Below are 14799 nucleotides of genomic sequence, written 5' to 3'. Positions count from 1 at the left end.
AGTCAGCTTTATTATATATTATAAAATACCAATTAGGTATGTTAACATTTAAAGCAACAGACAATGTAATTCCACCAAATGCTTCAAGTCGCGTCATCTTCATTTCATTTCTCGCTAACGATGTTCTGTAAAGCAAAACGTGCCTATGAAAAAACCTTAAATGAGGAACGGCTTTTCAAAGGGGGTGTTACCTACTCTATGAAAACCATACAAAAAAATAACTTTTGAAAAGACACTCCTACTACTGATTTATCATATATATGACGTTATAAGACGTGTGCATAAGAATTCGTGTTACTATTAGTCTCACAAAAATCGTGCTTCGAATTTGATTGCTACTTATTGTACTTAGCAGGGATGTTGCGGATGCCGATTTTTTGACATCCGCGGACGCGGATGTCAGGATTAGGCAGGCACATAAAGAACGTCAAATATTACATTTTAGTATTTTCTTATTATAAAAAACGAAACTTTTAGTATTTGAACAAGAATATATAGGTTCCCTACAATCGCATTACTATACGAAAGTCCAAATAAACAAACTTTTTACTTCTTGTCGCTTTCCATCATAGGCTAAACTGCTCGATCGACGAATCACAAAAACGAAACGAGATTCCTATTGGCTAATGACGAAATTACCTAGCACTTACGCCGCCGCTAAGACGTTCCTGCACCTACCTGTTCCACATCCGCATCCGCATTAAGCTCCGCTCCGCGTCGATTTTATGCGGATGCGGATGTTGAAATTAATGCGGAAGTTCCGCGGAGGCGGATGCGAATATTCGCAACATCCCTGGTACTTAGATGCCGCTATACGGCTCTTGTACACTGACCCCCCTGCAAAGAATTTTGTTTGCAGGGGGGTTAACTATCTCTGCAGCTGACTGTACTTCTTCTTTTAAAATTATGGCTTCAGCCCAGTGGGACTATTTCGCCAGTATCAAGGTATTGAGAGGTTTACAAACGACAAAAATTGTACGGTTGTACAAGACAGTGTACGGTGATTTGTTAGCTCTTGTAAATCGATAGCTAGACTTTACAAGAAGCACGTGGACTACCGGCCGTTGACTCCAAGATGGTGGTTAAACGCGCTTCAAAATTAATTCTCCATTCACTGCACACTACCACATTAGTTTACTGTATAATAAGCTATCGATATTACACTTTAAACAATATTAATAAGCAAAAAACAAAGTAATTAATCACGATGCTAACTATCAAGATGGCGCTCGAACCGGAAGTCCCAGCTGACTGTACATTACTTGTTAATTTTGTTTGTCAAATTTGACGTAACGTTTGACAATAAGGCCCCTTTTTTTGTTCACCAGTTGGCGCCTCTGTTGATGGTGGTCCAAAAGACTAAAGAACAGCTGTCAGTCATTGAAGTGACAAGTGACATTTGACATTTCGAACTATGGAAAAGACCACAATCTACACTAGCGCCCCTAGCGGCGAATTCATACGCGTTAGCCCTCATTCAGTTATCTAGTTCGGCTGTCAAACTCCAAAACTCGCTACGAAAGTTCTTACACTGCTACAATCACCTCTTGAAATCATTTTACGGTTTAGACTCACTTGTTTTAGTCACTCGCGCGACATGTTTCGGAGAGCCTAGGTCCTAGGTCTCCTTTCATGAAACTTGAAACATGTCGCGCGAGTGACTAAAACAAGTGAGTCTAAACCGTAAAATGATTTAATGATGCTCCGATACACATACAATGCCGCGCGACGCTGTGCGGCGAAAGCGCCATCGACAATAAGTTCCCTTTTCATAGAAAATGCCCCCAAATAGTATAAATAGTGTAATACCTAGGTTAAGATGTACTAACTCTAATATTATAAGTCTGTATATAACTAACAATCTATGGGCAATCTGGCCTGAAATAAAGATTTTTATTATTATTATAAATACTGCTTACCCTAACTCTGAACTTGAATATTAGATAAATGATGGAGACAAAAGCGATTGGCGCCAACATGAAAGTGACAAGCGACCAGCCCGCTGCGGCGTACTGAGCTTGCTCGACCAGACCCGATAGAAACGCCACCTGTCGGTAGTAAACACGACTAAATGAAAATATATATATCTTACCTTTTCTAATAACCACATCTCGAATTTTAGTATCTATAGGCATTATGCTATTAAACAAGAAATTTAATGGTCATAATTCGCCTTTGACTGCAATGAAGACGTGCAATTTTCATTACCTACATCTACAATAAACAGAAAACCAATACGATCTTTTAATCCATCAAAGAAAGGTTTATATCGGTGGTAAAAAAAGCTTAGCAGACATGTCACATACGCGTTGCTGACCCTAAACGAAGCTCTCTGTGCGTACGAAGTACGAACGATGCGTGGACTCCGTCTAAGTTAAACTTTGCACCGAATTGAACCAGACACAAAGGAATGTCATATTTTCTTACAAATATGAAATTTACGATGACACTGCCACACTTTGCCATTAGAAATGCTATGTAGTTAGCTTGGTCCTGCTCTACTCGATTGGTTCAAGTGACTTTAGGTCGAGTCAAAACACCATGATAGGGAAACGGGTCTCACCATGAGTATAAATGGTGCAACAGCCCAGCAGACCCTGACGAACACGCACGGATACTCGCCGACCGCGAAGAACATGTCCTCACAGAACACCGTCTGGCCGTACGCGTAGCTCACAGACGCGGCCACTATGCCCGCTATGGCTGTGCGCGTCCGCGTCACTGGCCAGTCCATTAGGAAGGTTACCACGTAAAGGCCACCCTGGTGAAGAAAATTGTTGGTAATGAGGATAAAAATAGAAATTGTTTACAACAGAGGGCGCCACACGATTTAACTTTGTCGACGTTATGAAAACGAAACAATCCCAAGTGCAAGTTTAGGGGTCCGGCCGGTCGAAGTATTTTACAGATGCCGTCAGCATAGGTCACCTGTCATTTCCATGACACTATTGTCATATTCCGTTTTTTTAATCCAAATCTTATAGAACAAAACAAGTCAGGTAAAACCTATGCTGGCGCCTCTATTAAAACCTTTGACAGTTGCCAACCCCATTTTCCATGGTGACTATATAAAGGAGCCAAATCTCTATGTATGAAAAGTGTCCATCAAAAAACAGTAATTAGGCGGCGCCACCATACACCGAAATACTACCAAAAACAAACTACGTAATTTGGTCGGGTTATTTGTTGCCTTATATGGTTCATGTTATACTCATGTCCCAGAGCCTAACTAGCGCCACCGGAGAGATTAGGAACTATTATTTACAGCTGAAAGCTGGTCACTTTTGCAATAGTTCTGCCATAAGAGATTGTCGTCCTTTCTATACCGTCCATACCCATTTTCGTTGTTGCTTGAATGTTACAAAACCACAAACCATGGAGACTATATAAAGGAGCCAAATCTCTATGTATGAAAAGTGTCCATCAAAAAACAGTAATTAGGCGGTGCCACCATACACCGAAATACTACCAAAAACAACCTACGTAATTTGGTCGGGTTATTTGTTGGTTCATGTTATACTCATGTCCCAGAGCCTAACTAGCGCCACCGGAGAGATTAGGAACTATTATTTAAAGCTGAAAGCGGTCACTTTTGCAACAATTCTGCCATAAGAGATTGGCATCCTTTCTATACCATCCATACCACAAACATTCATGATAGGTAAACACATAGATTACACATATAGACATAGTTTGATAAAAAAATCTGATGATTTGTGGAAATTGTCACTGGCCAATGTCAAACTACTTAGCATGTGTCAAAAGATCTTTTCACCTCACTCGCTCGGAAAACCTCAGTTTATAGCGCGAAATCTGCGTGCAAAAGTCTATTTTATCCGCTAGCATGCAAAAGTCATTTGAATTTCGAACACGATGAACATGTGTGCTTTTCTCTTGTTTATTAATTTATGTCTTAAATTTGATATGTTAAATAGAGGGCAAAATTAATTATGATTATTTTTATTGTTTTATTTTTATTTTCTTGCATCTCGCATTATCTTCGCTTTAGTGAGGTTAAAAGTTGTGTGTTCCGCACGGCTGCAAAATTATTTAGCCTCGCTACGTTCAGCAATCTAATCTAATCTAAGATTCCTCCGCTCGCTCAGCTTTCAATTTCAACACTCACGCCAAATAACCACTTTGCAGCAAATAACTATTGTTAATGTAGTGCATAAATGTTTTCCATCGTATTTTCTCGGAAACGTTCGTATTTGTCATGCTACTTCAGTCAACCTCAGTACTTTTTGTACCGAAACTGAATGAAGTAGCAAGACACGTTCGTACGTTTCCGTGAAAATGGAAAATAATTATGCACTGCATCTGTAATAACTATGATTCACGAGATTATACAACTTTGTCGAACTACAGCCTAGTCTAGGACTTAATCCTTAGATTATGTTGAAAATTGTAATTAAATAGTTCCTATTTAGGTACCTGAGTGCACAAAGTCATGACTCCAATGAAGCAGAACAATATGCAGATGGCGATGAGCAGAGCCCACGTGATCTTGCGGATGGAGTGGCCCGTGAACGCCGACATTATCGTTTGCACCAACAAGGCCTGTGGAACGATAAGGTGCGTATAGATAAGGCTAAGCCCGCTTCCTCACTTGGCGGCGCGGTATCGGTGCAGTAAGCAGTATTTCTTCCTGATTGGTGCAGATTCGGGACCGCGCACCGCGCCCGCGAGATTTATTACACATACCACGGTCTTCTGTAATTTATTAGCTTAGAAAACTGAAGTTGAACAAAAGATAAAGTCCTAAAATATATCTTCTAAAGTCGATTTAAACAGATACAGGACAGCTCTACGTACATAAGTGATGAACTATTCGTACCTACCGATGTTTTCACCGCGCCTTATAACTTCATTAGGCACCAATTAATTGCAGGTATCGTCGAAGTACTTAGTAATACAAAAAGTGTATTTAAAAGAACCTTACCACAAATGAGAGGGAAAGAACGAATAGCGTGAAGAAAATGACAGCCGACCAAAACTGGCTGCCTGGGATACGGGCTGCGAAGTCTGCCCACAGGATCATTGGCGTTGACGGGCCTGCAATATTATTCAAGTGTTATGATGATGATAAAAACCGGACAAGTGCGAGTCGGACTCGCCCACCGAGGGTTCCGTACTTTTTAGTATTTGTTGGTATAGTGGCAACAGAAATACATCATCTGTGGAAATTTCAGCTGTAGCTATCACGGTTCATGAGATACAGCCTGGTGACAGACAGACAGACAGACGGACACCGGACGGGTTCCGTTTTTACCCTTTCGTTACGGAACCGTAAAAAGGGACCGTCCGGCCGTAAAACGAATATATCTATCGATCATTGGTACCTATAATATAACTAAGCGTTCATTTTGTCCATTTTAAATGTTTAGTAGCCGTTAGTTGACAATATTTTGTATGAATCAAAAGGTTGTTTTATTCGTGCTTTGAATTTGATAGCTGAACTGATGTAGATGGCGCTGTACGACGCCGTACGCAGTGCTGTAAAACTCAAATTGTCAAAAGTTGACGTCAGTGACTGACTTATTACCTACTTATATGGGCGCCGTACGACACCTTCAACTTTCAAAATTGAAGGCATGATTCTTTTCTTAGACTTTAATTACATCTTTTCTATAGGTAGGTATAAATAACTCTTTGGTAGGTATTAGATACCTATATTTTACGGTCCTCGCATGGTTTAGCACATTTTAATTTGACAAAAGTAATTCTCAAGATCTCACCACTCCACAAATGAGTGCTATTAACTTCATAATCCTTCATCAAAGCGCCATGCGTAGCTCCCAATACTAGGGCGCTGGTCATACAACCGACCTTAGCGGCCAGGAACGTCAGTAGCACGGTTGTAGAAAGCTTGTGCTGTTGTTGAGGGCAGTATGACCCTAGCATTACTAGTGTGCCCTGTCCGACTGTCATTTCGATGAGGGAGTACTCTATCGCTTCTCTCCAAATCTGGAAATGGTAAGCAACGTTAGCCAGGATCAATTTCTGGACGGGTGACCGCTTTTAGTGCTGCTAAGCTACGGTCGTTGCGCTATTGCGTAGCCTCGTAGCCGATAACGTGGGTTTTGCAGAGAAGAAACGTAAGACACTCGCGTTGTAGGTTGATAGGTACAGTATGAAATTATAAAGGTACCTACCTAAACATGACATGTCACATCACTTACATTCCTGGACTGTAAGAGGGAGTGTAGATAGGTACAGGTTTTTAAAGGCAACGCGCATGTAATATCTCTGGTGTTGCAGGCGTCCATAGGCTACGGTAACTGCTTACCATCAGGCGGGCCGTATGTTTGATTGCCACCGACGTGGTATTTATAAAAAAACGAGCGTTTTTTCAACACGCGTTAAAAAAGCGCTTAAATCCGCCCGCACGGTAAATTCGATTTAACGGCCAACGCTTAAAGGCGAAAATACAACAACGCTTGATAAAAAGCACCAACGCCATCGTGTGAATAAATACACATGTATCCATTTGTGTCATTCAAACGCTTGTTTAACGCGCGTCAAAAAGCGCTCGTACGAACGAGGCCTAAGAGTCTTTAGGCTAAGACTAACGTAATGCGTACATAATAAGATAAGAGCATAACTATAATAACACCGCCGTAGAAAGCCGTTAGGCATGCATCCGTCGTGTGACTGTAGCGCTAATCACGACACATACCTAATATAGTCGTTACGCCTCTCCTAAGATTTTTAGCTATTACTTACACACTGAGAACCCATGCAGTCGGCTACGACCTAACCTAGCGCTACGATCGTAGCTTATTAGCAGTGAAATTACCTGTGTTCCTTCGAAGAGCACTCCCCAATCGCAGTAGTGGAACATGTTTCCGGCCCCCTCGAGGTTCAAGCAGCCAATTGCGGAGCAAATCAGCACGAAAAACGCCAATGTATCTTTGAATAATACCAACTGGAAATCAATTGAAGTTAATAGTTATCTATTTGTTTCTAAGGGTAAAATCGAATTTAAACTGTTGTGAGACATACTAACATTAAATCATTTCACGGTTTAGACTCACTTGTTTTAGTCACTCGCGCGACATGTTTCGAAGAGCCTAGCAATACACGGTCGTCGTGAACGCTGCTCGCACTATTAGTGCTTGAGAAAGGAGACCTAGCCTCTCCGAAACATGTCGCGCGAGTGACTAAAACAAGTGTCTAAACCGTGAAATTATTCAAGAGTACAATGTTGTTGCTTAACCCTTCGTGCTAATATTGATACTCGAGCAAGCGAAAGATTCTAAAATAGAAAAAGTGAAAAATCATCACTTAAAAGTCAATTCTACCAGCCAACATGAGGAAAAAACTCAAATATTTAAAGGGAGATCACTTTGCCACTCTTGTGGATAAAATGCGACTCTCTTATCAGTTTTTGAAGAATAAAAGGAGCCTTTACGAGCTGGTGTGCTAAAATAATAGATATTATGTTTTATGTAACCGCTGCTTTGTCCAATGTCATCACTAATGACGACGGACAATATGTAACAGCTCCGGCCAGCTGTGGACTTCCTGTATAATACAAATTTATCCTTTACAGAAATCCCTACCGTATTAGGTACGAGTCAATCGGTCGATCCAATTTGGAAATAATTGAGAAAAATCATTTATTGTGCGCACTAGCCCCATTTAAAACAGCCTCTAACCCTAAATGCATACTAACATAACGTCCCCATTACCTATTTAGAAATAGTAGGTTTGCTAAAGTAGTAAAGTGTCCGTGTAGTTAGAGAGGTACCTATGTGGTATGTTGTAGGGTCGACTTACCTTAGAATAGCTATAAACTCTTTTGACAGCGATCAAGTAGATGAGTATCCAGCATATGATGTAGTAGATGGTGAGCTCCCACACAATGTTTCCTAGACCGCACTTTAGTCCATCACGTCTTAGTTTCAACACGAAATTACTGAAAACAGTTATTTATACAAAAAAATATGTAAGTAATTGCAAATGAGCCTTACTTGGCATTGGCAGTAAGTTTGTTTTCTAACGGATAACTGTTGACTTAGTTGACACTTGAAAGCCGAAATCAGAAATTTATTTGCTTAAAACTTGGTTACAAAGGTATTTACAACAGAAGAGAGTTTCACATGCTTTGTCAATTTAAGGCATGCAAATATTAGTACTTATTCTAGTATACTTAACTAAAACTATTATTACGAATCTAGCGAGCGATTTTGTTGGGCCTTTGCCTTTTCTACCGGGACCGGGCAAGGTTGTTGGCCTAGCAAGAGTAGCAAGTATAGTCTGCATCTTTTCAAATGATTTTTACGCCTAAGATGGTAATCTGTTTAACAAAAACCATTGTCCCTTTTTTGACGGGCTCTAAGCTTCCAATTTTGGCACGTGGCAAAGCAACAATGGCGTTTAAAAAGCAACTGTATCGCAATAGTACTAAAGTTAAAATCTTCCTGACAGCTCATTCAAGATAACACGGTTTGGTAATCGTTGTGGTAGTTGTAGTACGGTCGACCACCCCGATATAGGCGAGAATACACAGCGCTCGTATTATTTTGATACTTCGCGTGGTGTAAAAAAAACACGTTTATCAATCAATCGCTACGGAGCGAACGATTGGCATCTTGGCTACGCACACAGCTTGGTCGCCTGTACTAGCTGTGTTTGCTTTATGATATGCGAGATTCGTTGTCATATGTCAATAAAGAAATACCATACGAACGTCTCGGCTCCGAAGCTCGACGCTGACGCTCACTGTCATTTTTTTTTGTCTCAATTATAGTAGATTGTTAACCAAGGGATGAAAGGTACTTATTTTTATCGAGCTAGTTTGGCGCTCGAACGCAGTGAGGGCGCCAATAGTCCGAGACTGAAATGGTGCCTTTCACCCGAGTTAAACACTCTACTTTTCATTTTGAATACGAGGAAAGTAAAATAAATGTGCATTTAAAAAACACAGCAAAGTACGAACATAGTAGCTTAGTACTATTTCTTGAGGTATTTTAAATTAAGAATTTAGCTCTAATATAGTTTTTTATGGAATGGGGAGTTAATTATTGAAATGGAAATTGTACAATAAATCCGTTTAAAACCAAAATTTTAATTGCTTATCGTAAAAAAAAACGTACCTCGAAAGTATGGTGCTCTAGAGCAGAAACGTAACATTTTCTGCATACTTTTCAGAACAACAACGACCCACTTTCAGAGCATGAGAAATAAAAAGTATTTACAAGAAGAAGGAATGCGCCGGGGTCTCACTGCCGGCGGTCAGCGAGCGATGCCGCGCCGCGCACGCCGGTAACGCGGCCGCCGCGCAGTGCAGCCACGGCAGAAACGAGTGCGCCGAGTGCACCAGCTGCGCTAAACACCACGCGCTGACTGCGCCGATGGCTAGCGCTGTTGCCGCGCATGTGAGCAGCATCGAGCACCCCACACCTGGGTGATAGATACGGCGGTCATCATACGCGTACCGACTCTACTATACCTACTCAAATAACAACAAACATCAGTCAGGAGGCGCGAGGGTCTCACCTCGGCCTCGTAGCCTGGGGACCAAGTTTCGGTTAGGGTTAGGTTCACGCTATATATGGCGTAGGTACGGTTTCAACCGGAGACCATGGTTTTGGCCTGATACACATGCAAGTAGCGAAAAAAATACTGATTTCTATCACACTTGCGTTCGCTATTTGTCCCGTCACTCGCACGAATGTATAACTGCGGGGCTACATCCAGAAAACGTTTTACTTTATCAAAAGCTAAGTATGTGCCTCACAAAACTAACGTTTCCTTTTGTTGCGTATTGAGAACTCTTAGGTATAATTAGGTAAATTACGTACCTATATATTGTACCTTATTCTTACTTTCGGCAGTTTCAGCTGAATACAATTATAACTTACGCCGTGCTTACGTGCACGCCAACTGCAACTTCGGCGTGCAGTTCTGTTCCCATATAAGTTGCAGTCGGGTTGCAGTCCGCCTGTACCGGCCCTTACCTACCTCTAGCAATAGGCGATAAGTCCCAAGAGCTCATAATCCCCTTCTTCGTCACCACTCCGATCCCCAGCTCCAAATAAAACATCGGGTAGCCAATCACGAGGCTAAACACGTTGTACAGGAAGATGAAGGGCAGGAGTTTCCGAAGATCGAACAAGTACGGGTGCCACCAGAGCTGGAGAATGCCCACGCACGACGAGACGACCAGTTGCCGGTAGTTTATGTTGTTGGTCCAACGGTCTGCCACCTGTTTGAAGTTAAAATTCAATTATTTTGTATCAAATAGATAAGTACGTCTGCGAAAGATACTATATACATTAAATTAAGACATTCACCGCTGAGCTATTACGGTCGATTTCGCTGATTAGAGAAATAGACTCCACACTCGCGTTCGCGGCTTCGCGCACGAGTGTGGAGGAGGCTTATCACTTATAGGTACTTAGCATTCTTGGATGTTGTTAGATCGACCTTTTTGGTACTACATGGAAAAATTAGAAATACATAGGTATATAGGTACATAATTACCAAGGGCACATCCGTTGATTCAGAATCCACCGATTCTGTCGCGGTCTTTGTAGCAGAGCTCTGTCAAATTGTACATAAAATGAATTGGTAATACTTTATGCGCGCAGTTATAGTTTAAGAAATTCCGATAATACCCTGGACTTACCCCGCTATCACTCATGTTGCAAATAATAAATAAAAACACTTCCAAAACACTTCGTTATTTCAGCAATAAATATGTCTTTGCCAAAAAGTAAATGTCATTATAAGTTCTGGCAGACAAATGTCAAAATTGGTTGTCATGTCAAGGTCGGATTTCTGCACTTTTGTCTAGTCACCCTGTCTTGTTTCGGTCAGTGTAAACACGCCTTAACTCTTTATATAATGAACGGCAAAATAAACCTTATTTGCATGACTGAAGATCCAATTTAAAATAAATTAACTAATTAAATAAAATAACTTACAGTTTAACCTCGTGTCTGTGTATGATAAGGATCTTGATGAATTTTTAGTTATCTTTCTCGAAAATGTTTTTTTTTCCTGCTCTATACAACACAACCGAGGTGTGAACTCACGATTTTTGACCACTACACACTAGACTAAAATGCATTTTCATAAAGCTACTAAAAACTTCATTCTTGTCTACCTCAACGGGTAAGTAAATCAGGTAGTTAGTTACTCTAACATGTTACAAATCGAGAACATCACTTTAGGGTCTACCGCGAACACCGAAGTTCGCAAATGGCGGGCATCTTTCTATTTTACTCAAATTAGAGTGACAGAGATAGATGTCTGCAATTTCGGTGTTCGCGGTAATCCCTCTGTACACCAGGGGCCCGTTTCTCAAAAGCTTGTAACTGCTTGTCATAATACAAGCGGATGTCACTTTTGTTAGAAAGGCACAAGCTTCTGAGAAACGGGCGCCTGGGCACATAGTATGTTGTTGGTTGCAATGTAAAAAACAGCTTAAAAAGGACACGAAAATATAAATAAAACAACAGCATGTAAAATAACAATCTTATAATTAAAATATGATGGCTCTAGCTATACACGTGGGTTGCCGCCCGGCAGTCTATTACGTACAATATGTAACAATATTTGGTTCACAAACACAGAAGGATGATCTTTCGCAAGCTAGTATCGCAGTCTAAAGATCCACTTTATCATGCCAGGGGTCCGTTTCTCAAAAGCTTGTAACTTGTAATACAAGCTGCCCTTTCTAACAAAAGCTGTCAAAAAGTGACATCCGCTTGTATTACAAGTTACAAGCTTTTAAGAAACGGGCCATTGGTTGCCATTTTGTGCAAGGTCAATGTGGAGAAAAACCGTCTACAAGCTTTTTTTGTCGCATTTAAATCGTGCGTACACATACTCCACTAAGGCGCAAATCTCTTCCTTTCTGACTGTGTCTGAGCGAAGTACGTACCTATACAAGTAGGTACGTATTCTTGCCCTGTGAGGGTTTTACCACCCAAAAGTTTTACAAGCCGGTCTTCCCCACATTGACCTTAATTACTACCTGTTACCACCAATTTGTTGCTACTGGGCCAGGTAGGTACATCATTTTTGACACTAATAAAATTTCTAAAATATGTGGCGGCGGTAGCCATGTGGGCAAGATCCCAGATCCCAGCTATACCAGTGCAGTGGTAACAAATTGATGTTCATTAATAAACTTTAATGTTGAATAGTGACTAATATGACTATCTATACAAAACTGCAGTTTACGAGTACATGCATTATAAATTTATAATCAATACATTGAGCTGTTTCAAATAAAATATTTTATACATTTTGTGAGAAGCAGCGGCTACAAATACAAAGCCATTATCGCGGTAAGCGCACTGATGCGGAACCCGCTGCTCCGGTGTGTGAGCGATGCAAAGTTAACAAGCATATCGCGCTGTCCCACTTGCACTACGGCGTATCCGCATCCAATGTGAAGACCGCCTATTACACAAGCTTGCGATAGATTGATACAAAAAATAGACTGCATATTTACTTCCATTTTTTTACCATTGGAAATAAAATAAAATAAAAGACGTAAGTACTTATAGTATCGCGACAAAACCGCCGTGTGAAAAAAATCAGTCAAACCCATACCCTAGGTAATTTCTACATTTTATGACTTGGGTCTCAATTACCTAAATGATACCAAATCAACAAACGTGTGAAAACTGTCACTCAAAATAGTATAGGCCAGAACACACCGGCTGCGTGTACGTAGTAAACGTGCGCGTGCGCTAAAATGCAGAGGCCGTGCACGCACACGTCACGCAAGCGGTGTGCCGTCTCTTATAATATAAAGATATGTATATTACAACGCGCACATGCATCCGGTGTGCACAGGCCTTAACATCGGAACCCCACAGCGGCGCACGGCTAATCTCACTGCTTATCAAATGAACGTTACTCCTAAAAAGGTATACGGAGTATTTTATAAGCTCTCTTTATTTTGTGGGAAATCATCTATGACAGGAATAGACTCCGTAACGCTTCATATGAACAATTTAATGGACCCGCATATAATTTGTGCATAGTGCGCAGCTGTGGGCTTCTACCTTTAGTAATCAACTATCCAAAAAACAAATCAAAATATAACAGATGTCTACATAACAGCACTCATGATTTATTTATGACTATACAAAATATAAGAAATTATACTATAAAGGAAATAATTTGCAGTCAATTGAGGAATAGTATAAACAATTAGTTTATTGTTGCCAAAAATACCAAAGAACTTTTTGGACAAATGAATAATGGTAAGTATAAAAGAATTGTTAAACTCTAAAATTTTTAATTTAATTTTTGATAAGGCTGGAGGGGGCAATAGGCCCTCCTCCCGCATATTACGTCAGTAATACGAGTAGGTATATAGTAATTGTGAAGTATTTGTAACACGATTGCAATTTTTTTAAACAACTACCTATTGTTGCAAGAAATTTAAACTATCGTGAATCATACTAATTTTATGGTTTAATTCAAGCTCGCGCGACATTTTTCGGAGAGCTTAGGTATCTATTTTCAAGCACAATGTTATAGTACTTATAGATATATTTATATTATAGATATTGTTATGTATTTTTATTATAAAGTGAAGCTGCATCAAAAGGTCTGTAATCGTAAACATATTACGCGAAACTCTGCGTAGGGTGCGCCACTACCACAAGCTGAGGGTCTATCGCGAAACAAGAAAATCTAAATTTCGTTATCTAACACTTGCATATTCGAGCGATAAAGAGGCAGATAGCGAATTCGCGTTTCCCGGTAGGTCCTCTGTAAACAAACCGCCTTGATGCATCAATGTCATATTTTATTATCTCTGAAAACTTGTCAAAAACCTGTTAAAGGTACAGTATGTATAAGTTACTCTATGGTTTACTAAAAAGGCTAGTGCTACACTCTGGTGGCAGAACATTGCAGTAATATCCCCTATTACTAATTAAGTTCGCAAAAATTTTACAGGGCTCTCTATAGTTGTTTGCAGAGTAATGTTAATCAGTCTATTAATTGTACACACTAGCATAATGTTACAGCCATTTTATACGTGTATTCCCATTTGTCCCCACCAGACGGGAACAAAAAGGGAAAAAGTAATACTTTAGTTTTAGCTTGACCCCGCCGGGTATTTCCATTATCAAAAATGGTGGATTTTAGTAATAGTAAACAAATAGGAATATTATTTCTCAATTCTTCACACTTCATGCTCATAGGGCGGGACAAATGGGAATACACTATTTTGTACACCATTGGGGTTCATCCATTAATTACGTCACACGAATTTCGAGGTTTTTTGACTCCTCCCCCTCCTTGTCACACTTGGTCACATTTGGCAAACCCCTCCACCCCCACCCCTGGTGTGACGTCACATTTTCAATTAAATTGGCAAATCGAATTAAGTATTACTAATATTTTATCAAAATATTGTAGACAAAAGAAATATTTTAAGTAATTTTATAACAAAAAACAGATTAGGACAGAAAATTAAACTTGTTATTTAACTGTACAGCGAATAAAATAATTTAAATAAGTTAAAGTGACGACACAAAGTTTGTGACACCCCTCTCCCCCTTGTCACAATATGTCACATTTTCTTGACCTCCCTCCCTAAATGTGTGATGTAATTAATGGATGACCCTTTTGTACACAAATTTTATTGCTGAGTATTATCTAGAAATTGAGTTGTCTTTAATATTTTTTATTTATAACAAGGTGAAACAGTGATAATATCGTGATATAACCTTTTTTTTTTTCATTTTTTAATAAGTAAACTTAAAGGTTGTTAAATATACGTTGCAACACACACAAAATACAATTTCAACATTGTTT

General features: G+C 39.9%; 1 protein-coding gene across 1 annotated transcript; it reads right to left on the bottom strand.

The window, feature by feature from the left end:
• Positions 1-23: 23 nt before the first annotated feature.
• Positions 24-10651, bottom strand: LOC134745692 (sodium-dependent serotonin transporter-like). The gene is made up of 12 exons (XM_063679808.1): positions 10637-10651; positions 10492-10551; positions 9970-10213; positions 9204-9408; positions 7783-7921; positions 6800-6928; positions 5739-5967; positions 4943-5055; positions 4435-4560; positions 2564-2761; positions 1920-2048; positions 24-125 (listed from the first exon to the last, which is right to left on the bottom strand). The coding sequence occupies exons 1-12, from the start codon at positions 10649-10651 to the stop codon at positions 105-107; spliced, it is 1608 nt and encodes a 535-aa protein (XP_063535878.1). The 3' UTR covers positions 24-104.
• Positions 10652-14799: the final 4148 nt, after the last annotated feature.

This window comes from Cydia strobilella, chromosome 11 (genome assembly GCF_947568885.1).
Source record: "Cydia strobilella chromosome 11, ilCydStro3.1, whole genome shotgun sequence".
Taxonomy (NCBI): domain Eukaryota; kingdom Metazoa; phylum Arthropoda; class Insecta; order Lepidoptera; family Tortricidae; genus Cydia; species Cydia strobilella.
The sequence above is the reverse complement of the archived record's forward strand: the minus strand, read 5'-3'. Positions and strand labels throughout refer to the sequence as shown.

What these genes read in the sequence shown, in the direction of transcription:
- LOC134745692 (XM_063679808.1), bottom strand. An exon ending in GAGTTTATAGCTATTCTAAG is followed by an intron (nt 6,929 to 7,782) that starts GTAAGTCGACCC and finishes ATTGATTTCCAG; the next exon opens with TTGGTATTATTCAAAGATAC. An exon ending in TCATGACTTTGTGCACTCAG is followed by an intron (nt 2,762 to 4,434) that starts GTACCTAAATAG and finishes TTTCTTCACCAG; the next exon opens with GGTGGCCTTTACGTGGTAAC.